Below are 26,363 nucleotides of genomic sequence, written 5' to 3'. Positions count from 1 at the left end.
TAATAATCTGATTAGCAGCATAAATTCTGTTGAACCCCCCCCCCCCATTTTAGCAAACAGGAAACTACCAGCTTTGCTATTTGCCGATGATACAGTTCTTTTATCCAGAACCTCAGTGGGTCTGAAAAGAGCACTCAAGTCATTCAGCTCCTACTGTGAACAGATTCAACTAGAGATTAACTATAATAAAACTAAAATTTTATCATTCGGCAAAAGTAGGGGGGAAAGATCTTGGTATATCAATGGCAATAAGCTAGAACAAGTATCCTATTTTAAATATTTAGGGGTGATGATTCATTCTTTTGGGAGTAGAACTGCCCATCATGATTATTCTGCATATTCATGCAGGCCAGAAAACTGCACAGGGCATTCTTAAATTTGCTCGTAACAAAGGAGGCATGTATATACCAGCAGCTTTATGGTTATTTTTGGCAAAAACATTGCCCCAATTAATGTATGGGACAATACTTGGACTTTCCTCTTCCCATTTTGCTCCTCTAGAAAAAGTCCAGTCAAGATTCTTGAGAGCTTTAGTCCAGGTTCCAAGATGCATGTCTAATGCCAGTCTACGTCTTGAGTCAGGGTTGGTTAAAGTGGAAGCTAGGGTAAGTCTAGTCTCTATTAACTTTTGGTTAAAACTAGTACACAACTCAAAGGGTTTGACAGCTTTAATCCTGCAAGATAATTTTCAATCCTCTTGGGTGAGGACCATCTACTCTAAACTACAGAATATGGGCTTCTCTTTAGAATTTGTTTTACAAAGGGGTTATGATCAAGCAAGATCAATGATCAAACAAAAATTGCTTGATATAGAGCACCAAAGGGATAGCAATGATACCCCAAATTTCCTAACTCCAGAGAAGCTAAAATATGTGGTTGCCCCAGCACCCTACCTTTCCATTTTGGAGGTTCCTAGTCAACAGAGGGCTTTCACCTTGGCAAGATGGCGAGCCCTCCCATCTGCAATTGTAGATGGGAGATTTTAAAAAACTCCCATGAAGGAGAGAACCTGTCCATGTGGCACTGAGGTGGAATCTATAGAACATGTACTGTTTTGTTGTCGTTTCTATCAGGAAGTTCGATCTAATGTAATTTCCCCTCTGCTTAATAATTACTTAGGTTGTTCTGATGCAGATATTTTAAGGAAGCTTTTGAGGGGTGCAAATCCACAGGTCACTATTAGCTGTGCTAAATTTTTCTCAGCAGCTTGTAGAATTCGGCATGAATTTTTAGGTATAAATCCTAAATTTTAGAGCCACATAATAGGTCCAGATTTTAAGTTCTTATGTATGGATTTTAAATGTTCAATCTTAGAGATATTCCTGCTATATTTAGATCAATTTTATTCTTAAATGTTTTATTGAATAGTTTTTGCTTTTGACTTGTACTGGTCATTGGCCAAATAAATTGATTGATTGGACTGGTGTGAATTAAGGATTCTGTGTCTGATTTATGTCTCGCAGCACAGATAGGCTGTCATCCATTTAAGTGAGTAGTAGACTATGTAGAGTGATTCTTGGCAATAAATTGCCCGCATTAATGTGAAAATTAGTAAGAACATTTAGAAGAATCTCTCTTCTCTGAAATTCTTCCTTGTAATATTTAACGCGCATGCAATGTGTTCTGTACACATGTATAGATGAATCAGTTCACAATCAACATTGTAATTTGTTTTTAAGAACTAGATGACAAATTTCCAGCAGCTTCCAAAGGGTGATCTGTATGCAGAATTAAACTTCCATGTACAAAAGTGTTGCTGCTTGTTGACCTGTGCCAAAGGGCATAAACCACAAAAAAGGGAGAAAAACCCAACTAAAAAAGATGGAAGAAACCAAAATATTTTGAGAGCACAAAGAAACAGGAAAAAGTATGATGCAGTATGTTAATATATACCAAGCTTTCATCAGTAGCTTATGACCACAATTATCATAATCATATCTAACTCACACCATAAAAGACATAATAAATCATAATTAAGTTCTGGAAGTGAATTAAATACTCCTTATATAACATTAGTCTTCAGATATTTCCTTGTCTGGGTAATGACAGCAATATACGTGTGTGAGACTTTCCCGCTATGCTAGTATCACACACATATACTGATGTTGTTATTTGGACCAGAGATACCCAGATGTGGAAATATTTAATTTGGTTGTCCTGCTGGTTATGGTCATAAGCCATTGAGCGAGGCTTTGTGCCAAAACATGTTTGGCATTCTGTTTTCTTGTATTTGGCAGTGTATTTTTTTTTTTATTGTATGTGCATTATTGTTTCCTGTTTTGGATTTGCTTATATATTAAATTACTGGTGCTGGTTTTGTGCACATAATTAAATTTGTTTATTTAAATATTGCATCATACTACTTTTTTTCCTTTTTTTTTTTTTGCTCTCAGCCTTTTTTGGTTTACCCAAAAGAATATAAAGATCATGTAGCATTCTGTGGTGCTTATGATGATGCTTTTAGCTGGATCAGTGTGCGTGCACAAACACCTCTTTGGAGGAGGGGGATTGATCCAGACATCTCTTTGACCCTTCTTTTCCCAGAAGAGTTTTTACATGCTATCTCTTTGCCACATGGACACAGTGATCTGTGGATTGATGCTGTAGTGTAAATACTACAAATATAACCTGGAAATAGATTTTTAGAATAGAATTACAAGTTCTCCATCAGTGGAGGAAGGTATCCATGTATGAGTTGTGCCTGTTCCTTGCTCTGTGGGCAAATCACATGCAAATTCCTTGCAAAGGCTTCCATTATCGTGAAAAGGTGCTCCTCTTCTGCAGTCCACACCCACCCACTCTGTGCTTATTAAAAATGCAGGTGTAAAAATATCTGTAAATATCACCAGCCTCTGTCTCTTCTTTACAAGTGGCAGTGGTGGAAAGTATATTAAGTTGTCCCAAATAGAACAATGCCACAAGGCAACCACTGGACTTGAGCCCCCACAAGAGGAAAGGCTGGCCGCTCATCCCCCTGGGATACCAACACTACCCCTTTGCAACACTGACATCTGCTCTTCAGCTGTCACTGTCCTCTACCCTGCCAAGGCACAAACAGTCATTTCCAGCTCTGAAGTACAGTAGTGGACAGACCCATTGACAGACCTGCCTATAGAAGAAGACGACTGTAGATTTATACCCTGTCCTTCTCTCTGAATCAGAGACTCAGAGCAGCTTACAATCTCCTATATCTTCTCCCCCCACAACAGACACCTTGTGAGGTGGGTGGGGTGAGAGGGCTCTCACATCAGCTGCTCTTTCAAGGACAACTCCTGTGAGAGCTATGGCTGACCCAAGGCCATTCCATCAGGTGTAAGTGGACAGCTTTGGTTCCCTTCCCTCCTACATCTGTCCAACAGGACGTTTTATCAGTTTTCCCCTCAGCCTGACCTCCTCCTAGCTCATGGGGGCCGCATCCTTCACCACAACATGTCACACCTGAAACGCAAAGCTTGGAGACTACAGTGTTGGCCATTTGGAGCCGGATTGAGCATATTATGCTCAGCAGCAGGACACCTTCAACCAGAAAATCTTACTCATACAAATAGAAGGCTTTTCTCCACTATGGAGACTCTGTACATAGTTCTCTTTCGAGTTCACTGTTGCGTATAGCTTTTGGGCTTGTGTTCTCCATTATTGAAAAAGGTTTAAGCTGCACCTCCCTCTGGGTGTACTTGGCTGCTATCTCAGTGTCTCATGAAATGGTGGAGGGCTTTTCGATTTTCACCCACCCATGCAGCAAGAGATTCTTAAAAGGCCTTGCTCATCTGTTTCCTCCTTCTAGACACCTGGATGAATCATGGGACCTACCCTTAGTACTCAATCACTTAATGATGCAACCCTTTGAGCCCATGACGACATGCTTGCCACACCTCCTGGTGTGGAAGACTGCTTTCTTAGTGGCAATCACATCCTCCAGGACAGTGGGAGAAGTAAGGGCTCTCCACTGTGACTCACTGTATATCTCCTACACGTCTGATGGGGTTTCCTTGGCCCTAGACCTGAATTTTCTTCCCAAGGTCATATTGGAGTTTCATTTGACAGACATTGTGTCAAGTCGGCTGATTCAATAACGAGGCCTTGTTGATACAAAGTTTCTAGTTTATTGATATCATTGTTCTCGACTTCAGGGAGATTGAAAGACTGAGGATCATACAGTAAAGGGTAATCATATAAGGTATACTTCAAAGGGATTCTTTAGGGAGGGGGTACTATGCAGGGCACATTCACACATTGATGTTACAAATTCGTTCTCAGGCCTGGTGGCCTTGGGCGGATCCTCCCCCGGTGCCCAGCCTGAGAAGGCACCATAATCTCTTTCACATATTCCCATTTCAAAGCAAAGCTACATAACAAAGGAAGGGAGGGGGGAGAGGAGAGTTCGAGCTAGCAGCATTGGTATACAGTGTGGCTTTTACCCAGAATGCTTCCCCCTGAACCAAAGCTGAAAGACAGACTTGACCAGAGTTAAAGCAGACTTGACACATTGTGCTATCTGCCTTCTATCCTAACTCATTTTAAGATGAAGAGCAGGGCCTCCACATTCTGGATGTGTGACGTGCCTTATCTTTCTACCTTCACCGCACTCAAAATTCCCGTAAGTCATTCTCCCTCTTAATTTCCTATGCCATTAGCACAATGGGATGTGGTACCTCCTCCCAGCGCCTGTCAAAATGGATCGTAGAAATTATAAAACTGTGATATTTGCTGGTGAAACGACCTCTTCCAAGGCCTGTCCATGCCCACTCAACTTGGGCACTAGCAGCTTCCACAGCCTTCCTCAAAGGAGTTCTGTTACCGGACATCTGTAGAGCAGCCACTTAGGTGACACCCCACACCTTCATGTGGCACTGTGCTCTGGATGTTCAACACAGTCAAGGAGCTCTAGTGGACAGAGCAGTGTTGCAAGCAGCACATATTTGAGCACCTCCAGGACCCTCCTCCAGGTAGGTCTCACATTGCTTGCTAATCTCCAATCAGTGTGAAGCACAGAGACCACAAAGAAGATAAACAGGTTGCTTACCTGTTACTGATGATGTTCGAGTAGTCATCTGTGCATTCACACTACCTGCCGTCCTTCCCCACTGCTGTCGGTCCTCCTCTTTGGGCTTGTAGCAGTCAGAGGGAACTGGCAGGATCCTCGTGCCCATCTCAAGTGAGCATGTGCAGTAGAGGCCCATGCATGCCCAGTGGGAGGAGCGTGAAAATCCTTCTCTTTAGACTTTGAAGTACCGATTGGGATCGGTGCAGGCACACTGTGTCCCATCAGTGTGAATGCACAGATGACCACTTGAAGATCATCAGTTACAGGTAAGCAACCTGTTTTTCCAGGCCAAAGACAACAGCAGTGAACTAAGGTCCTTAGCACTCTGTGCCAACAACCAGAATTATAGTAACCTGATGCCAGCATGAAGTTTAGTCACCATTTTAAGCCATTTGGATTGCACTGCTGGAGTGGTCAAAGCATTTTGGAAGCATTGTTTTAGCACAAGCCTTCCAAAACCACCGTAAAGTCAGCCTGTTCTATTTCCCCCATATTGTAGCTGTGAGACCAAGACTGAAAGAATGGTCATCTAGTGAGTTCAAGGCAGAGGTGGGATTCGAGCTACGGCATTCCATTTTTGTGAGCCAACCATTCTATTATGCCAGCTCTCTTCTTGAGAAATTCTTTTACCATTCTTTTTTTTCTCTGTGTGTCATTTGTGCCTTTGCACTGGATGTCTCATTGTCTTTATGGGTGAGAGAGTAATGTTCAGGACATGAAATATGTAAGAGGTCAGATGCCTTTCTTCAGAGGCTAACCTGCTTAGAGCCATGGCTCATGTCTCCAGTCCCTTGTTTGCCTTGAGAGAAAATTCTGCGAAGTCGGTCTTTCTGATGAATCGTGTAGACCAGGGGTGTTGAACTCATTTGTTATGAAGGCCGGATCTGATATAAGAGAGACCTTGTTGAGCCAGGCCATGTGTGTCATAAAATGTAATGCCAGGTAGCAGAGAAATAAACTTTATAAAGAACACAAATACAATTGAAGATTTCTTAAAAACTTAAAAGATGCTTAAAAAATTAGCACACACTTGCATTTTTTTGTTTGTGTAACAGTTTCTGATAACTAACGCCTCTTGCTCTGAATTATTGCATCAAAATCTGGAGATAATGCCTGTGCTGTAGCAATCTTGAGTATGCTGTTCAGGTGTTGTTCAGGTGTGTGACTGTAAGTTGCAACCCTACTTTTGATTTATTGCCATGCATTTCAGAAATCTCATGGTCCATGCTTTTAGCCTAATACACAGATGAAAACATGAAATGGCTAGGCATTGTGAGCTTTTGTACACAAGTTGCTTCAAATGCTGGTCAGCCAATGGAAAAAATGCAGGCTTTGCTCTGTAGCTCATGTGTGATTGAGCAAGCCTGTCAAAGCAAGTTGTGATGCAGAAGGAAGCACAAGACAGAGAAGGAAACAGATGACAGTGATTTGCTTGGAGGCCTGATTGGAGCCCTCTAGGGTTGCTGAGTCCCCTGAGGCCTCTGACGGGGTACGATGACATCACTCATAAGTGATGTCATCACATCAGCAGCATCACCACTGGCCACTCTAGGAGCTTCCGGGGAAAAACTGTGGTTTTCCTGGACACTCCAGTAATTTGGGAGGAAAACTCTTTGTGGTTTTCCCAGAAGCTCCTAGAGTGGTCGGTGCGTGACATCAACGACGCGATGATGTCACTTATTCTTTGGCCCTCAAGCCACACATTTGACACTTGGTATAGATGTAGACTGACCTGTTAGAAAGAATGTGGATAAGCTTTATTTCTCATGTAGCATTTGTTCCTTCTGTTATCAGAACAGGTATCTCAGATATGCTTTTCTCTGAAGGACATGCAAGGATGAAGGACTAAGTGTTCTGTAATTTTTAATCGAAGGTCTGATCCTGTTACTCTATTGCCACCTTGTGCTATTGTTAAATGTATTAAAATGCTTTTATTATAATTTATTCTGGAGGGTGACATGCTAGAGCTAAGAATGCAGAGCCCTCTTATGCAGCCCTCCCTAGTGAGGCAGTAGAAACTATGCTCCTGTGTTGTTTTCATAGGACAGGCAAAAGATGGAGACATATTGAAGAGGGAGGGCATGCTGAGGCTCTCCTTCCAGGAGAATAATGCATGGCCTCAGGTAAGCAAATCCTTTCTTTATGTGAGGCTTTACACTGAGATTGGATTTCCCTAGCCTTCCCTTGTCAAACTGGAAGGACTGGAAAATGGAGCCAGTCCTGAGGTTCTTCATGACAGTTTATAGTCCACATTTCTGTTTGATGATATTTGGTATCAGGGTACCAAGAGTCCAGTGTGTGTGTGTGTGTGATGTATATGCAGAGAGAACATTTAAGAAAGCAGTTGTCAGAGCTGATCTTTCCCTGCCTGTCCCATTCCCAAGCAGTTTGCTCTTCACATCGGCAATCATCTCAGGTTTGGGAGACTCTGTCAAAGAAAATGTGCTAAAGGACCAGGGCGCTGAGAAGAAAGCAACTTTACCAGATTCTCCCCCAGGCACTACAGCTCTCCCCGCCCCATGCATTTTTTTTTCTGTGAGATTCTTCTGACCCACTAAGAGAATTTCAAAAGCAAACAGGCTACTTGGGGAAGGTGAGGAAAAATCTGCTTCACCAATCAACTTCTTCCATGAATTTACCTACTGGATTTAACCTGGTAGAACCCTAATATGTAGATATTTCTCTACTGTGGCCTTTTCACATTCATAAATATTTTAGTCCCCATATCGCTTCCAGTTCCAGGGGTATGATCAAAAACCATTTCCTGTCCTTTACATCTGCTAGTTGAGTATCCTGCTGCTGCTCTTGTTTTTACAACAATAATCCCAGTTTTTTCTGTCACTGAAACTAAAATATGGGACAGGTGGCGTTCCCAGGGGATGTCCCAAGGCAGCCCTGATGAGACCTTGCCCACATTTGCTTCAGCAAGGATTACCTGCCTTCGGATTACCTGCCATCGTCACAAAGCTGCAGGACCAGCCTGGCTGCTTTCTAAGGTCTTCCCCTTGCATTTGTTCTAGGGTTACATATAGTGTTCTAGTGTTCATTTATGAATTCTGATTCTTTATGTTAACATTTACAAACATTAACCCTTTTCTGTATTAAATCCTGCTGAAGTCAAATTCTTAGATAGTCTTCTGTCCAAAATTTGTGGGAATTAAACTTGGAATTCAGTGTGTACCTTTATTGTTATGTAAAGCAGAGATAAGGAAAAATGCATTCTACAGCTCTCAGTTCTGTAGTTTGTTGGTAGAAGTGAGGTAAGTGGTGTATGGTTACATATATTATTAATATGCCTGTATAAATGAAATGGAAATGCTTTCTTTTCGATACACAGACTCTAATTATTACTCACCTTGATTCTTTGCCAATAGGAAGGGCTAACATATCCAAATGAGTGATTATATGCATTCAAGCCTTTTTATTCATCAGCTCATGAATAAAACAAGGTTTTTCCGTGGTCAGGTGAAATTTTCATCCAAGGCTGAAAATCAACCAGGTACAAAGTCCCGATAAAGTCAGTTGTTATATTGGTTCTTTCCCCGATGCAGGAGAACTTCGACACATTATGAAGCTGAAACCTTGGAGCCTCTTTGATGTCCTTGTGGAGAAGTATGGTTGGCCTCAAGAAGATGCAGCAGAGTTTACAGATTTCCTGATCCCTATGCTAGAAATGGTTCCGGAGAAGCGGGCCTCAGCAGGCGAATGCCTCAGGCACCCTTGGCTGAATTCTTAGCAGAATCTCCCACTCTCATCCTGGGCCAGCACCCATGTCCCTACACATCAGACCCTAAACGGTGACTGTCATAAGTGCTCTTTAACAGGATCATAAATGAGCTGGCTTCAACCCCAGACCTTTATTTTGCTTTGAGGTACTGTTTGACATTTTGCTTTTTGTGCACTGTGTTTTTGGGAGGGGTGGTCTTTTTGTCTTCAGCTGGTAGTTTTATTGACTCTCTGCAGAAAACACTTACTAATATGTCTTTAAGCATTGTTTCTTGTGTTGTGTGGCATTCAGACATCCACTTTTTGAACAAAAACACCCTTTATTCTCCTCTCGTGTTTTGGCAGGTTTTGTAACTATTTATGAAAAATATTTTAGCTGAGTATTATATAATTTACAAGCGTGAGGCATTACCAAGTCAGATTTGGGGGGAAAAAATGTACAATTCTATCTTCTGGCAAAGGGACAATTTTCTTGTAAAATATTGTATGTAAATGCACCCTGTAAATGTTTACTTCCATTAAAAATGGGATGGGGGAGGGGGACACACACCTGAAGTGTAGAGTAATGATACCAAATCCTGAGAACTGCAGCATCCGAACTGCATGCAGCAGATATGAAGCTGCTGCCGGGAACAATGCCGCGATCTCCTTCTGTAGCAGTGCCCAGACTGGATTTGAAAGCAAGTTGCTCCTATTTGTTTCATTCTCCACAGAAGCGTAAAGGAAGGAGAACTCATTTCAGTGCTGCTGTGGAAGGTCTGCCTGTTTCAAGTGCTTTTAAGGAGAAATTGGATCACTTGCTCTGCACTGAATTGGGATGGGGGGGCTTGGTAGTATTGCTTTTTGATAAAGGAAGGTTAATGCATTAGTCTTAATAATTGGGAAGATTTGAAGAAGGATTCTTTGGGACATACTCTTTAACCTTTCAAGAAAGAAAAAAGATGTTACCACTTTAGGAAGAAAAAAGGAAGAACAGGGTGGATTCTAAATTTATAGTACAAAAAAATCATGCTCCTTCCACATATAGCTTTACGTGTTTCTAAAACAAATTGCACTAGCTTATTTTTCCCATGAATTGACATATTAAGGAACAAATCTTCCTTTGTAAATTGCACACAAAATTTTAAGTGTTTTCCTAGAAAAAAACGAAGTAGATTCCAAAAGAGGACTCATAGGCAATACAGATTTTAGAATGTAAAATATGGAGGTATATTTTAGCCTCTTTTAGAAGTCAGTGGGTTGAATGTAATTTTTTCCTGGTTTTACACATTAGTTATGGTGCCACTTTTTCTTGGCTTTGTCCATTCTAAATTTATTAAAATGCTTTTGCAATAACTAGATCGTGAGATGGTACCCCGTGTTGTAACAATAACCTATTGTTTGAGGTGCTTGCAGTTGTCTAATTAAAGTGTTTTTTTTTCAGAACTGTGGTGCTCCCTGGAATGTTTTGATAGTGGTGAATGCAAACCTTTACTTAAAAGTTTTCGAAAGCCATTTGGTGCATAAGCTTTCTACCTTTGCCATTTATCCTATAAATTTAAGGGACACATACAATTAAATCCCTACTTAGGGTCCCATTTTAATTTAGTGATTGCCTGCATATCATGCCAGAAACAGAGGCTTATCCATAATTCACAAAAGACACCCCATTTTTCACATAGGGGCACAATGAGAGCTGTATGCAGATGGAACGTTCTGTTTACTTGATTTAAATAATCATCAAATGTGCAGAGGTCAAAAGCACAGTGAAAATATGGCAGTAGGTGAAAGATACATTCCTCCACTCCTTGCCCTCACTACTATGCAAATCTGGGGGATCTAAGCAGGCAGGCAGAGAGATAGCATCCCAAAACCAGACAATGGAAGCTCCTTTCTAGCTTGCTATATGGATGGGGACAAGGCATCACTTTTCAGTCTTTAGTACCTCAGATTCTGACAGATTTTTAATGGAATTATTTTTCAGAACACACACATACGCTCACAATGTCATTGTACTTATTAATTATTTACTTACTTCTGCTATACCCTTTCTCCCCAGTGGGGATGCAAAGTGGGTGTTTCCATTTTATTCTCACAACAACCTTGTAAAGTATGTTAGGCTGAGTGTATATGTGACTGGCCTAAGGATGCCCAGCAAGCTTCCAAGGCAGAGTGGGGATCTGAACCCTGGTCTTCCAGATCCTGCACCACACTGTCTCAATTGGATCTGAAAGCCTCAGTCACTGAAACGTGAAAATAGGTGGCAGTTCCTAGTGAAATCTCAGAAAGCAGAAACTCAATAGATCGTTTGTAACTGGATTTGTTGATCTGCACACAACATGCCTGTCTTGTTGACTGGTAGCATTGCACATTGTGAGATGAACTCATAGGGTTCATTCATAGAATAATTATAACTATTTGGTATTTGTTTCAAACCCTTCCCCTGCAATAGGACACAAGGCAGAATACAAAGGAAGTTTACAAATAACTACCAACCAAATAGGAAAATTAATTATTTGGGTCTGGCTGCTGTGAGGGCATCTGGCTGAGAGTTCACAGAGGTCAGCAAAGAAGGGGAAAAAGTGACTCAGCAAATAAATATCTAACATTCATGTTTTCCTTTCAGCAGAACAAAGGTTGAGTCCAGTGGCATCTGTAAGTCCAGCAAAGTTTACTCTGGATATAAGTTTTTGTGTCCACACACACCTCTTCAGATACTCTGCACCAGGGGTCATTTTGTAGAAAAATAGGTGATGGAGCTCATTAGCATCATCTCGTTAGCAAATGTCACCCCCCACCAGCCAAAAGCAACCTGAGGCAAGAAAGGAGAGCCCTGGGTGAGCGAGGCCTGCTTGGACTGGCCAGAGATCCAGGCAGCCCAAGCAGGCCTCACTCATCTGGGGCTCTCCTTGGCTGCCCACCCCCGCAGTCAAAAGGCCAGCAAGCCACCTGTTGCCCAAAATCACATAAGAATTGGAGAAAGGGTGGCATGGGCTTCTCCCAGGGTTAATGAGGGTTGCTGGATGTGTGGCAAAGCCCCTGGTGGCTGGCTGGCTGGCTGGCTGGCTGCCCACTCTCCTAATCCAGGAATTGTTATACAGTTGCACCTACTATTCAATGGACAAGGTAGATGGGGAGGAGGAGGGGGAACCCTCAGAAAGGTTCAGGAGCTTCTGGCATCTGCACTTGGCTGGAGAAAAATGTTTCCACTACTGTAGCTGCAAGGAAGGGCGTAAGAGACCACGTTCATCTTCATGGCTTCTGTGTAGTCTCACCTGGGACTGCCTGAGGGCAGGTCTGCTGTGGAAAGATTCCCAAGCTTTCTAATAGACTGTGCTCCTATGAGCTCCTGCTGAATTCAAGGCCTGCTCTGCACACTAAAGCTTATACCCAGGATAAACGTTGGTCTTAAGTTATCTGAAGAAGTGTGTGTGTGCATCGGAAAGCTTATACCCAGAATAAAGCGTGGTCTTAAAGGTCTCACTGCACTCAAACGTAACAAAAATGGCCCTGTGGGCAACGAGTGTGTGAAATCCTACCACCACCCCTCCCTCGTCTGCCTCACTACACGAGGGAATTGAAGCATCTTTTTCTTGCTCACTTCTGGCATCTCGGTGTTTTTCCTCACCTCAGTTTTGAGGCGGAGATGTTTTTCTCAACAGTTTTTTCTTTTTTGCCATCATGATAAATGGCCATTTTTTGCCTTGGCTGCCTGCTCTTGCTGTCACCAGTTTCTCCTGAAGGCACACATGGATCGGTCTGGACTCTTCAAAGTTTTTGCTTATGTGTCAGCCTGAATAAAGGTATATCCCCCTTTCCTGGTGAGGCATGGCCCAAGAGCCTAGACTACATGCCTTCTTCAGAGGCTTTGCATGTTTGCCAGCCTGGATAAAGGCATATTCCCCCTCCTGGTGAGGTGTGGTAGACAGAGCCTTATAATAACTGGCTCTTTTTATGAACTTGGCTCTTTTCATGAACTTTGGCTGTGCGCCAGCTTGAATAGGGGCAGAGAAGTCGGCTCCACGCGGTATCTGCCTCGAAGTTTTTTCCTTGCTCTATGGCTTTGACATCAAAGTCCTCAGACTTGACCTAGAAGCTTTTCCCTCCCCTCTCCCTTCTCTTGATAACGAGAGAAAAAAGAGGCTTGGAAGTCTGGTCTGGCAGGCGCTGCTTGACTGCAGGATTCTTTGGCCCCTCCCTTCACTTCCAGTGAGGAAGCTTGGAGACGTGGCCTGGCAGAGACTGCCTGCCTGAAGGAAACCTACCCCCTTTCTGCCTTTTGTCAGTTCCAATGAGAAACTACAACCAAAAAAAACTGTGGAAAAATAACGAAAAAACGACAGAACAAACTTACAGTGTATAAAGAAACTCTCAATGTCTTTTCTCAATATCAAAAATACATTTCATAAACAAGAAACAATCACATCCATACAAAAGTTACACTTATTAAGGAAGAGGAATGGAAAAATCCACATATTCTTTAGGCGTGTCAATTTCTGACTTCAATTTTTGAGCCTGCTTTAGTGGGGAGGGCGGGATATAAATTAAATATGATTATTATTATTAAAGCTTGAATGTCCATTCACCCATTCCCGCGGGTAAATTAAAGTGCTAGTACTCAGGGAAATTCCTTGTGTAAAAGTTCCAGCAGCCTTTCTGAAACTTTTTTCAAGTTCCAAAACACGTTAACATGCTTCACATTTCAACAGTTGAACTTTAACTGTGGGTATAGACAAAGCCTCTACAGCAACGAACATACTACTGTTTCTGATAGTTCCTTTGTCCCGGAGGCGTTCTCCCACACGTCTGGAAAACCAAACCACACAAGGTCATCCACATAAACATCCTCAAACATTGCATTACAAATTTGCAATTCAATCCCATAAACAAATCACACTTCCCAATTAACACAGAAATAACTAGCACAGCACATCACACGGAGACAATACTCTCAGATACTCACACACACTCTCCCATATATCGCGTTAATACAGAACAGGTGATAACCATTCTTAAAGAAACATACTTCAACAAACACAAACTAATACCCAGGTTACAATATAGTTTCCAGAATAGTCTCCTAAATATGTTAAAAGTTCATACTAGAAAAATACATACAAGAAAATTGATTCCATTCATATATCACTTCACGAAAAACAAAAAAGGTCCCAGGCTGAATTCAGACCCATGGACTCTAGCGCCTCCATTTTGAAAATCCAAAAAGCCTCCTCTTTCAGCAAGATTCTCTGGAATCTATATGCACTCTCATATTTAAATAAAATACAAAATCTCATGTCATTTTCAGTATGACCATTAGACACAAAATGCTCCATAAGACATGTTTTTAAGGCTGCTCAAGGATCCTAACTCTGATCCGTCCAGTTGTGTTGCCTATGTAAATCCTGTTACACCCACATAAAATTGCGTACAAGACAAAACGCGAGGAACAGGTGCTCAGATGTCTAAGTGTAATCCTAAAGCCATTGGTGGGATGCACAAATTCCTTTGTCTGCATAGCCAAAGGACAGACCTTACACCTACCACAAGGGAAATTTCCAAAAGTACCCTGGTTGATAACTCCCTACTCCTAATATCTGATCTTGTAACCATATATCTAATATTACACATATTTCTGAACCCTGTTATGGGGCTCCTCAAGCACCCAGCCACTTCACTAAGCAAATGCCAATGTCTGTTAATGATGGTCATTCTGCTGGAAAGTGGGGTATAATCAAAGGCACATGCCATTCTATTCTCTCTCCTCATCTCCCTGTCTGCAAACAATTGAGACCTTTGCACATTCTCAGCTTTTTGTATGGCCTCACTGACCACCGTGATTGGAAAGCCACGACAAACAAACTCATGAGCCAAAGAATCTCGACCTCTAATGTAATCTCTCTCCTCTGAAGAGTTACGTTTAACTCTTAAAAACTGACTAAAGGGAAGACTTTTCCTCAAATGTAAAGGATGGAATGATCGGTAGTGCAAGAAAGAACTCTTATCCAAGGGCTTTTTGTATAGTCTAACCGCAGCCCTATTGTCATTGGTTCTATATACAATCAGATCCAGGAAGGTCACCTCAAATCTATCAGATTTACCAGTGAATTTAATCTTGGGATGTACCCCATTCATCCGTTCAATGAGGGAAGTGACTAAATGCGGTTTTCACAATCAGAAACAAATCATGAATAAATCTGAAATAAACCAAAATAGACTCAAAAAATGGGTTCTGTGGAGAACATATACTCTCCTTCTCCAGGCGTGCCATGAAGAGGTTGGCAACCGAAGGCACCAAACTGCTGCCCATGGCAACCCCTTGTTTCTGTAAGTAAAAATTCTCATCAAGACGAAAATAATTTTTTTTTTCAAAAACTATGTCCGTTAATTCCATCAAAAAATAAGTCAGCGGATGCCGGTCGTGTCTAGTTTGTAAACAGTCCTCAATTACCAACCTTGCCTCATCCAGAGGAATGCATGTATAAAGAGATGTAACATCAAGAGTTAATAAGCATGCATCATCAGGAATCCTCATTCCTTCAACCCTGGAAACAAAGTCTCTAGTATCTTTAATGTAAGAGGGAATCTGAAGCATGAAAGGCTTCAAAAGATGGTCAATGTACTTCGCTAGCGGTTCAAGTATTGAATTAAACCGTGATATGATAGGTCTTCCTGGGGGAGGTGTGATGCCTTTATGTATTTTAGGAAGCGTGTATAGTACTGGAATCCTTGGAGTCTGATTAAACAAAAACCTACTAGTCTTACTGTCAATTATACCAAGCTGTTCAGCCTCAACTAAAACTACTCTGATAACGTCTGAAATATGTTTGGTAGGATATTTCAGATGTTATCAGAGTAGTTTTGGTTGAGGCTGAACAGCTGGGTATCATTGACAGTTTCTTGTTTATGAAATGTATTTTTGATATTGAGAAAGGACATTGAGAGTTTTTTTGATACGCTGTAAGTGTGTTCTGTCTTTTTTTCGTTATTTTTCCAGGTTTTTTGTTGTAGTTTCTCATTCCTGTGGTTCTCTTGGTGTGCAGTTCCAACAAGAAGCCTGGAAGGAGGGCCTGTTGGCCTGTTTTAAAAACTGTGCCTGGCTGTGGAGGCATGGGTTAATACAGCCCCTTGCTATTCTCTGTGCCTCTTTGTGAAACGTATTATGTGTCAGAAGGGTATTGTGCCCTTTAGCTGGGGTTGGTTGGACCTCTTCAGCTCCTATAGTTTTGAAGAGTGGCTGAAGTGGGTGGAGTTTCTCCTTTTTTTAGTCACGTCCTGAGACAACAGACTACTTATGCTTAAGTCCTGCTGTGCTTCACTCTGTTAGGGCCGCCTGGATTCCAGAACCAGAACCAGTTCTCAGTTCAGCTCTGCTCCGAGCCTTTTTCCTAAAGTCTGGCTTTAAAAGCTTGCACAGCAGACCCAGTCCACCACCTGGCTGCAGTCTTTCAGCATTGATACCGTTGCCATCTCTGTGGGGAACTCAGAAGTGATTGGGTAGTATGCTTTTGTAGGCAAGCCTATGTAGTTCCCCACTCCTCTTGATTCCATGGTATGCTTTGGAACTGTCAGTGAGTTGGGGGGATTCCTTCGCTGCCAGTGTTTTCATTAGCAATTATTACCCTGCAGAACTCACTTTGAAGCAAAAGCTGGTGTGGTATAGTGCTGCTTGGATTTGGGAGACCCAGGTTCAAAAGCCATTTTGTCTGCAAACATGCTGACTTGGGATCATCACATTCTCTCCACTTGATCCACCTTGCAAGGTTCTAGTGAGGATGAAATGATGAAAAAGTATGAAATGTTATAAGACACTCTGAATCCCTGTTAGGGATTAAGATAAACTCCAAACTTTTCAACTAACTTATGTTTTCTTACTCAAAACATCTCCCCCATTGGATATCTTTTATGGGCATAATGTAATTACTGACATTACAGCCTCTACTACAATCCCAATATGGTTGATTCCAGTGATCATCTCTATTGTTCTTGATGACCTAGCGGACTGAGAGCACTTTTGTCTCTAATTTTACCATTACAGAGTAAGGCTGCTGTACGTTTAACCTGAATAGAAAGCAGAGATTCTCTACTGCAGTTTCCCTTCATGTTGTGAATCAACAGGTCAATATGGTCTTCTTACAGTCCCATTTTAAGAGAGTTTGACACACTGTGGCTAGGTCCAGCAATATAAGCCACCTCAGGGATGCCCCATGACTGGACCAAAAAAGTATTCAAACATGCACATCTAGATTCCGCCCTGCTCCCGCTCTCACCCCATCCTTACCCGTCCTGCTGCCTCAAAAAGGCTACCATATACCAAGTGGTAGCAAATCGGTAAAGCATTTCCAGGGTGCCTTCCTGGCTGTCTGAATGGCTGGTGAGTGCCCAGGAAGCAGCAGTCAAGTGCATGAGCTGTGTGACCACCACTCTGGGCATAACCCGTCCCCATTCTGGCGGCAGGCCACACAACATCCAGCTGTCCCACAGTGCTTCTCTTTCTGCCGGCTTCCTTCTGAGATGGGAGGCTGTCATCCCAAGCTGGCCATCTGGACCCAGCCTGTATCTCACAGCCTATGTTGATGATTTACATGACAGATCCATTCCTTTACTCTGGATCAGAATTTATGTATTTATATATGACACTATAACAGAATATGTATTTTTGGTGTATATTTTACCCTTCAGGAGATGCCCAGTCTTGTTTTTCCTTATTTCTGGGACAGACCTCTAACATGCACTATTCTTGTGCTCTCAGCTGTGCTTTTTCTCAAAACACTTCTTTGGAAGCTGAGCCTTTGGAAGTCGGTGTCTGTGATCTCTCCTTCCCTATGATGTGGGGCCCTGCTGTAGGCATGTGTTTTCCAGTGTGTCCTAGTGTTTTATTTTTTATTTTATTTAGCAGTTTTATATTCCACCCTCCCCCATTTGGGCTCAGGGTGAATTACAAGCATAAAAACAATTAAAATAGAAACATAAAATTAATACTCTACAACTAAACAACACCACATAACTCAATAAAAATGTAATACAGGCGGGGCAGGCACATTGCAGATTAAACACAGTTATCGACCCGAGTATAATAATTCAGATGGTAAGTCATTGCGGAGGTAGGCAGTAGATGGCTGAGCAATACAGAGGAGAGGATGGCCACTTGCCTCAACTGAAGGCCCGGCGGAACAACTCCATCTTACAGGCCCTATGGAATGGCAACAGGTCTAGTATGGCCTGGATCTCCATGGGGAGCTGATTCCACCAGGCCGGGGCCAGGGCCGAAAAAACCCTGGCCCTGGTCAAGGCAAGACGGATGTCCTTTAGGTCTGGGATGACCAGAAGATGTTGGTTGGCAGATTGCAACAGTCTTTGGGGCTCCTATGGGGAGAGGCAGCTCTGCAGGTATGTTGGTCCCAGGCCGCGTAAGACTTTAAATGTCAGCACTAAAATCTTGAAGTGAATCCGGTATTCAATTGGTAACCAGTGCAATTTGCGCAACATGGGCTGACTGCTTGCCCATACAGGCAATCCAGTTAACAACCGTGCTGTCACATTTTGCACCAGCTGGATTTTCTGGATCAGCTCCAATGGCAAGCCTGCATAGAGCGAGTTACAGTAGTCCAACTTGGAAGTGACCATTGCATGGATCACTGTAGCTAAGTCCTGGGGGGTCAGATAGGACACTTGTTTGGCCTGCCAAAGATAGTAAAAGGGAGCTCGCACAAGTGCTGTGGCCTGGGCCTCCATGGAAAGTGAGGCATCCAGTATCACTCCCAAACTTCTCAACTTATGAGCTGGCACCAAAAAAGCGCCATCCAGGGTGGGAAGCTGGACGCCAGATCTGACCCTCCCCCCAACTCAGGTACAGGACCTCCGTCTTCGTTGGATTAAGCTTCAGCCAGCTTAGTTGCAACCATCCAGCCACAGTTTCTAGTGCCCTAGTCAGATAGTCTGGGGCAGTGTCTGGATGACCATCCATCAACAGATAGAGCTGGGTGTCATCTGCATACTAGTGACAACCCAGCCCAAAACCTCTGGCAATCTGGGCAAGCGGGCGCATGTAGATGTTAAACATCATTGGTGAGAGAATGGCTCCTTGAGGTACACCACATTCAAGTGGATACTGCAGGGAAGTCTGGTCGTCAATCGCCACCCTTTGCCCCCGACCATGAAGAAAGGAGGAAAACCACTGCAAGGCTACCCCCTGAACTGCAAGGCGGTGGGTCATTAGATCATAATCAACCATGTCAAACACTGCTGAAAGGTCTAATAGCAATAGCAGTGCTGACCCGCCTTGATCCGCCTTAGAATGTAATCTGTGCGGGCAACCAAAATAGTCTCCGCCCCATGGCCAGGACGAAAGCCGGACTGGAAGGGATCAAGGATAGAGGCATCCACCAGGAAAGCTTGGAACTGCTCAGCCACTGCTTTTTCAATTACCTTACCCAGGAACGGTAAGTTCGAAATTGGGCAGTAATTGGCCAAGATCATTGGGTCTAGATATGGCTTCTTTAAAAGCGGACGAACCACTGCCTCTTTAAGCTTAGCTGGAAAAGTCCCGGTTACCAGGGAAAGATTAACAATATTAGTTAAGGGGCCTTGGATACCCTTGCCACCTGCTTTAAGGAGCCAAGATGGACATGGGTCCAGCGGGCTGGTGGTTGGCTTCACTTAAACCAAGATCCTGTCCACATCTTCCTGAGAAAGACAGCTGAAGTGCTCCAACATAGGACATGAAGACGGACAATGGGCTTCCAGTTCCCATACTGTATCAACTGTGGCTGGGAGATTTTGGCAGAGAGTCGAGACCTTATCTGCGAAATAAGTCGCGAAAACCTCACAGCCAATATCCAATTCCCTAGCTTTTAGATTGCCTGTTGGCTGTGTAGTTAATGATTGAATTGTTCTAAATAATTGGGCCGGGCGCGATTTTGCTGATGCAATGGAGGCTGCATAGAATTCCTTCATAGCAGTCTTTACTGCCTTCTCATAGACCTTCATAAACGCTCTATAAGAAGTTCTAGACTCCTCGTCATAAGATCTCCGCCACGCTCACTCTAGCCGTCTAAGTAGCCATTTCATCCTCTGCAGCTCCAGGGTATACCATGGAGCTGCTTTGGTACGTCAATGAAGAGGATGCCGGGGGGCAGTGTCATCGATGGCAGCAGAAAACTAAGAGTACCCATTCTCTACTAGCTCATCTAATGACCTGCGATGGGGCATCAGATCCTGCAGAGCCTCTCGAAGCCGCTCTGGGTCCAATTTGCTCTGCATGCGAGCATAAATATGATCGCCTCCTAAACAGGAGGAGGGCTGCAAGTCGTCGGACTTTCAGGGCATAATGACCTGACCATGGATCTGTATCAACAGCTATCAGATCAGGTGTTATCCTAGCCCCCAAAACCAAATCCAAAGTGTGACCGGTCCAGTCACATCGACCCCACATCATCAACGTGAAAATTGAAATCTCCCAGGTCCGAGCATTCCTACATCTCTGACCTCTTCCAGAACACTGAGACCTGGTCCCACCACCACATCTCCCCCGCCCCCATATGACTGGAATCCCTGACCCAGACATAGCCAACCCCGCACAATGCTATCGGGCTGAGATAGTCCAGCTTGCATGTGCCCACTATACTATACCCTCTACATGTTCTCAACAATAATTCTCAGCCCACTAATTATATGATCCAAATTCCTATAATTAAATTGACCCAATTACCAATTATAACCCATAGCCAATTAATTCCAAAACCCAATGTAATTACCTTTCCTAAATTCAACCCAAAAAAATTCTCCCTCTTCTATTAAGATCCACTCAGTTAAGTAGCTAAAAATCAATTCAAACACAGTAGCTTGTACATGGTTCAGTTACAATAATACTAATTCCACTAATTAACTATATCCCTCCCACAATTCTATATAAATTTAAAATATTACAAATAGAAATATAATCAATTAGCACTAAAACAATTCCAAACCAAATAGATAATAGACCAGATAAATAAATATAAATAATAAGTATAAATAAATAATATACTTCCAATTAAAGTGCAGAATGAAAGTGCCAAGTGCTAAAGATGATCCAAATCAAGTACACTTACAGTGCAGGATAAATCTGTGTTCATTTCATAGCAGCAGTTTTCTTCTATCTTGGGCCCTATCAAAATCAGCAGCTGAGTCTCTGTAATAGCCTGGTGTGGCTCTTGCCTCCAGTGGCCCCAGTTTAACTCCCAGGCCAGTCCAGATAGGTCCGGGGGGGCAGCAATCCCTGGTTGTGCCGTTGGGATATAACTAAAGTAGACCAAAGTGCCACCAGTTAGCATCCCAAGTGGTAGCTGCAACTAGTACTGAGCTTGTCTAGGCTTGTCCGGCAGATATCACCTTCAGGGTGAGTTGTCCCGTGCTGCTGCGATGCCCCAATCACCTCAAAACTCCACAGCTGGTACTGAGCTCGTCCGGGCTTGTCTGGTAGATCTCGTCTTCGGGGCAAAATGCCCTGTGCTGCCACAATGCTCTGAGCACCCTGAGACTCCACTTCCAAATCCTCCTTGGTGCTTAGTGGGGCCAGCACCAACGTTCTCTAATGGAAATTTGTGTGAGTTTTCATGCAGTGCTGCGGCTGCGCTGGTCCTCCGTGGCACAACCAGGCCAACACAACAGCATTTTCTCGTCAATGTCTAAGGTCCCAGTGTGCTTGTAAATATAATTTATCTCTTTGCAGTTGTTGATGGGCTGTACTAGCACTCTTAATTAAGGCAGCAGGAAGTCAGAATTAGAATCAAAGTTGATAATAAGAGTAGGGTGGTAAAAGTTGTGGGAACTTCATTACCGCTGCTCCCCACGCACCACCATGTTCTAAAGAATTAGTTGCCATACCACTTTCGCCCCCTAGAACACTGGACGTTAACCATTTTCGCACACAGCTTACCTCGCAGTCAAAATCCTGTTCCCTCCGAGGCATCCAGTCGGATTTCCCACCATCTGCGCCGGAGTTACAGGAAGTGCCGCAGCTTCTGCATAGCAAACGTAAACTGGGTTTTAGCGGTTTACGTTTGCTACAAAAAAGCTGTGACACTTCCTGTAACTCCGGCGCAGATGGTGGGAAATCCGACTGGACGCTGCGGAGGGAACAGGATTGTGACTGCGAGGTAAGCTGTGTGTGAAAACGGTTATACTTTCCTTTTGTCTTTTGTTTTAATGCAGACACTCAACAGAAACTACATTTTTATTGCCTAAGGGAGACCAACTCCCTGATAATCTGATATGAGGTATAGATTGTTGCCCCACTGTGGGAGGTTCCAGCCCCTGTCCTTTGAGTTTCCTTCTGGAGAGCCAGTTTGGTGTAGTGGTTAAGTGTGCGGGTTTGATTCCCCACTCCTCCACTTGCACTTGCTGGCATGGCCTTGGGTCAGCCATAGCTCTGGCAGGGGTTGTCCTTGAAAGGGCAGCTGCTGTGAGAGCCCTCTCCAGCCCCACCCACCTCACAGGGTGTCTGTTGTGGAGGAGGAGATTGTGAGCTGCTCTGAGACTCTTCAGAGTGGAGGGCGGGATATAAATCCAATATCATCTTCTTCGTCTTCTGGACAGGGATCCCTGTCATTGATGGATTCTCTTCTAATCCTCACCAAGGCAATTGTTTTTATGTCCCCACCCCACCCCAGTTATCTTGCTACACACATTGCTCTGCAAACTACAGAAAGTTCATTATGGCACCTCCAGTCCATCCTTTCTTTGTGCACATCACACCTGTTTCCACTGCCTTCATTATTATAAGACAAACCTGCTTATTCTCAGTCCTGCCAATAACTTGATATGTTGGTCCACTCCCTGCCTGCATTGTAGCAGTAGCCTTCCATTTTTCTGAGTGGCAAGCATTCATCCCTACACTACTAGATCTTGTACTTCTAGGTGTACAAAGAGTTCACTGTAATAGGGTTTCAACCCTACTGCTTCTCCTGTTAAGAACATAAGAGAAGCCATGTTGGATCAGGCCAACGGCCCATCAAGTCCAACACTCTGTGTCACACAGTGGCAAAAAATTTTATATACATACATACACTGTGGCTAATAGCCACTGATGGACCTGTGCTCCATATATTTATCTAAACCCTTCTTGAAGGTGGCTATGCTTGTGGCCGCCACCACCTCCTGTGGCAGTGAATTCCACATGTTAATCACCCTTTGGGTGAAGAAGTACTTCCTTTTATCCGTTTTAACCTGTCTGCTCAGCAATTTCATCGAATGCCCACGAGTTCTTGTATTGTGAGAAAGGGAGAAAAGTACTTCTTTCTCTACTTTCTCCATCCCATGCATTATCTTGTAAACCTCTATCATGTCACCCCGCAGTCGACGTTTCTCCAAGCTAAAGAGTCTCAAGCGTTTCAACCTTTCTTCATAGGGAAAGTGCTCCAGCCCTTTAATCATTCTAGTTGCCCTTCTCTGGACTTTCTCCAATGCTATAATATCCTTTTTGAGGTGCGGCGACCAGAACTGCACACAGTACTCCAAATGAGACCGCACCATCGATTTATACAGGGGCATTATGATACTGGCTGATTTGTTTTCAGTTCCCTTCCTAATAATTCCCAGCATGGCGTTGGCCTTTTTTTATTGCAAACGCACACTGTCTTGACATTTTCAGTGAGTTATCTACCATGACCCCAAGATCTCTCTCTTGGTCAGTCTCTGCCAGTTCACACCCCATCCTGTTGACAGATTTCGGCCACTGGTTGCAAAAAATGCTCTCCTCCCTTATTGAAGTTCTAGTGATGCTACAGATCAGAAGCAGTAGGGTTGAAACCCTGTTACAATGTCACACATGGTCAATGTCCTCATGTAATCCATCCTCACACCCACCTCCTTCATTCAGTGAGCTTGCTAATCTTCTCATGTGGGACTGCACAGAAGCCAAGAAGATGAAAATAGGGTTGCATTTACCTGCAGTCACTGTTTATTGAATGGTCTTCTGTGCAGGCACACATCCATCCCTGCCCTGCTATGAACTTTCTGTAACCTTGGTGTATCTCAGGGTCTCGGCAGTGGCATGGAGAGAACTGGGGGAGTAGCTCCCCTCCTCCAAGTCAGGTGATCTTTTTGGTGAGAAAGCACCTGAGGAAGGAGGGGTGCTCCTAGTCTATCAGAAAGCTTGGGAATCTTTTCCATGGCAGGCCTCCCTTCAGGCAGTCCCATGTTTGCCTGTACAGAGGACCACTCGATGAACAATGGTTACAGGCAAGTGCAACCTGTTTGTTGCACCTGTATGCTGAAGTTCTATTTTAAAAATAGAACCCCCCTCCCTCTCACACATAGAGATACTTTATAAGCTGATCATTTGTGCCTGCTACCTGCTTTCTTTGTTTCCAAACATGTAGAAATTTTAATTGACTTCAAAATGGGGATGATTTTGAATATATACTTTATTCAAAAGATGCATATGAAAACTATATGTTCAACAAATGTTATGTTAAGTACATAATGTCTCATCTATCATACTGGATCTGCAAGCATTGAAACATCAGGATAACCCCCAGCTCAGGACTGTCAAATTACTCCCATTCTCCTTCAGTGGGGGGAAGTCAGACTTCTCTGGCTAACACGTCCTACTCACTCCAAGGCAAGGTTTGTGCAAAGTAAACTGATCCCTAAAGGGACCTTTCCCAGTCAGAAAGCCTTGCTGCTCCAGGGAAGATTCGTTTAGCCTAGTAGTCCTTCAAAAGAGAATGTGAGATAGACAGCCTAGTTAACTGGGGCCTTTGGAGTAGTTATGCCAAAGGCAGTTTAAAAAACATCAACCACCTTAACAGCCTTAAAGCTTCTTGCAGCAATGTGCAAGAGAAAAAAGACCAAGACTCCTTTGAGTGCTGGTTCTTCACTGATTCCCTCTCCCAAACTGCCCCAGGAATGGGATTGTGGTGATCAAGCAGGATAGTTGGGGATAATCCCACAGAGATCTCTCCAGACCCAGCAGCAACCATGGCTTCAGCTTTGGCCACATAGAAGAAGATAGAAGATATTGGATTTATATCCCGCCCTCCACTCCAAAGAGTCTCAGAGCGGCTCACAATCTCCTTTCCCTTCCTCCCCCACAACAGACACCCTGTGAGGTGGGTGGGGCTGGAGAGGGCTCTCACAGCAGCTGCCCTTTCAAGGACAGAGTCTCAGAGCGGCTCACAATCTCCTTTCCCTTCCTCCCCCACAACAGACACCCTGTGAGGTGGGTGGGGCTAGAGAGGGCTCTCACAGCAGCTGCCCTTTCAAGGACAACCTCTGCCAGAGCTATGGCTGACCCGGCCATTCCAGCAGGTGCAAGTGGAGGAGTGGGGAATCAAACCCGGTTCTCCCAGATAAGAGTCTGCACACTTGACCACAACACCAAACTGGCTCTTTCAACCACCCTTTCAAGGACAACCTCTGCCAGAGCTATGGCTGACCCAAGGCCATTCCAGCAGGTGCAAGTGGAGGAGTGGGGAATCAAACCCGGTTCTCCCAGATAAGAGTCTGCACACTTGACCACAACACCAAACTGGCTCTTTCAACCACCCTTTCAAGGACAACCTCTGCCAGAGCTATGGCTGACCCAAGGCCATTCCAGCAGGTGCAAGTGGAGGAGTGGGGGAATCAAACCCGGTTCTCCCAGATAAGAGTCCGCACACTTAACCACTACACCAAACCGGCTCTCCAGCGTTCAGTTGGGACTCTCTGTCCCTCTCTCCAAGGCATCAGTTGGAATGGGCACACAGGCAGTTTCTGTACCAGTCTCTGTACCATCATTGGTAGAGGTGGCCCTACTGTGGAATGGCTGGAATGCCCCCTCTTGGCTCCACTGTGCCTGTGCAGCAGGCTCAAAGCAGGCCAAGCCATTTTTACCCCAGGCATGGGGTTGTGATGATAGGCTAGGATTGCCTAAGGATAATCCCACAAAGCTCTCCCCAGGCCCAGCAGCAACCTAGGCTATGATTTTGGCCCTTTGGGCGTCTAGTATTCAGATGGGCCTCTCCATCCCTCCCTTTGAGGCTTGGTCAGGATGGGCATGCAAGGCCATTTCTGGATGAGGCCCCGCTTCATTGTGGGCAGAGGCAGTTCCTGCCCCCCTGTGGTATGGCCAGGTGCCTCACCCTACAGCTCTACAGTGCCTGTGCAGGCAGCTCGTCCCACTAGCTTCACCCAGATCCCTGGCTTGATGCTACAATCGGAACAATTGGAACAAAGGAGTATTTATTTATTTATTTATTCCGTAACTTATATCCCGCCCTTCCCACAAGTGGCTCAGGGCGGCTTACAACAAATAATAAAACAATAAAATCGGAACAAATTAATACATTTAAATTCAAACATTTAAAACCTTAAAATTTTACATTTTACATTAAAACTGTGCAGTATAATCACAAAAATCTAAGATCTAGAAAGCTACATTTGTCTAGTCAGGCGTAGGCTAACCGGAAGAGGGTCGTCTTACAGGCCCTGCGGAACTGAGTAAGATCCCGCAGGGCCCTCACCTCTTCCGGTAGCTGGTTCCACCACATAGGGGCCGTTATGGAAAAGGCCCTGTCTCTAGTTGTTTTGAGGCGCACTTCCTTGGGCCCGGGGATGGTGAGAAGATTTTGAGTCCCAGACCTCAGTACTCTCT

General features: G+C 43.9%; 1 protein-coding gene across 6 annotated transcripts in view; it reads left to right on the top strand.

Annotated features, from left to right (window-relative positions):
* The window catches only part of SRPK2 (SRSF protein kinase 2), a 173,818-nt gene extending 163,628 nt beyond the window's left edge, over positions 1–10,190 (top strand). For all 6 annotated transcript variants that reach the window (XM_060244710.1, XM_060244709.1, XM_060244707.1 and 3 more), the window contains one exon: positions 8,596–10,190. In XM_060244710.1, coding sequence (XP_060100693.1) covers positions 8,596–8,780 — 185 coding nt within the window. In that variant the 3' untranslated portion in view covers positions 8,781–10,190. The remainder of the gene's footprint in view (positions 1–8,595) is intronic.
* The last annotated feature ends 16,173 nt before the right edge of the window (positions 10,191–26,363 follow it).

The sequence above is a fragment of the Heteronotia binoei genome, chromosome 8, assembly GCF_032191835.1.
Source record: "Heteronotia binoei isolate CCM8104 ecotype False Entrance Well chromosome 8, APGP_CSIRO_Hbin_v1, whole genome shotgun sequence".
Lineage (NCBI taxonomy): Eukaryota > Metazoa > Chordata > Lepidosauria > Squamata > Gekkonidae > Heteronotia > Heteronotia binoei.
Note: the sequence above shows the minus strand (reverse complement) of the source record. Positions and strands in the feature narration are given on the sequence as shown.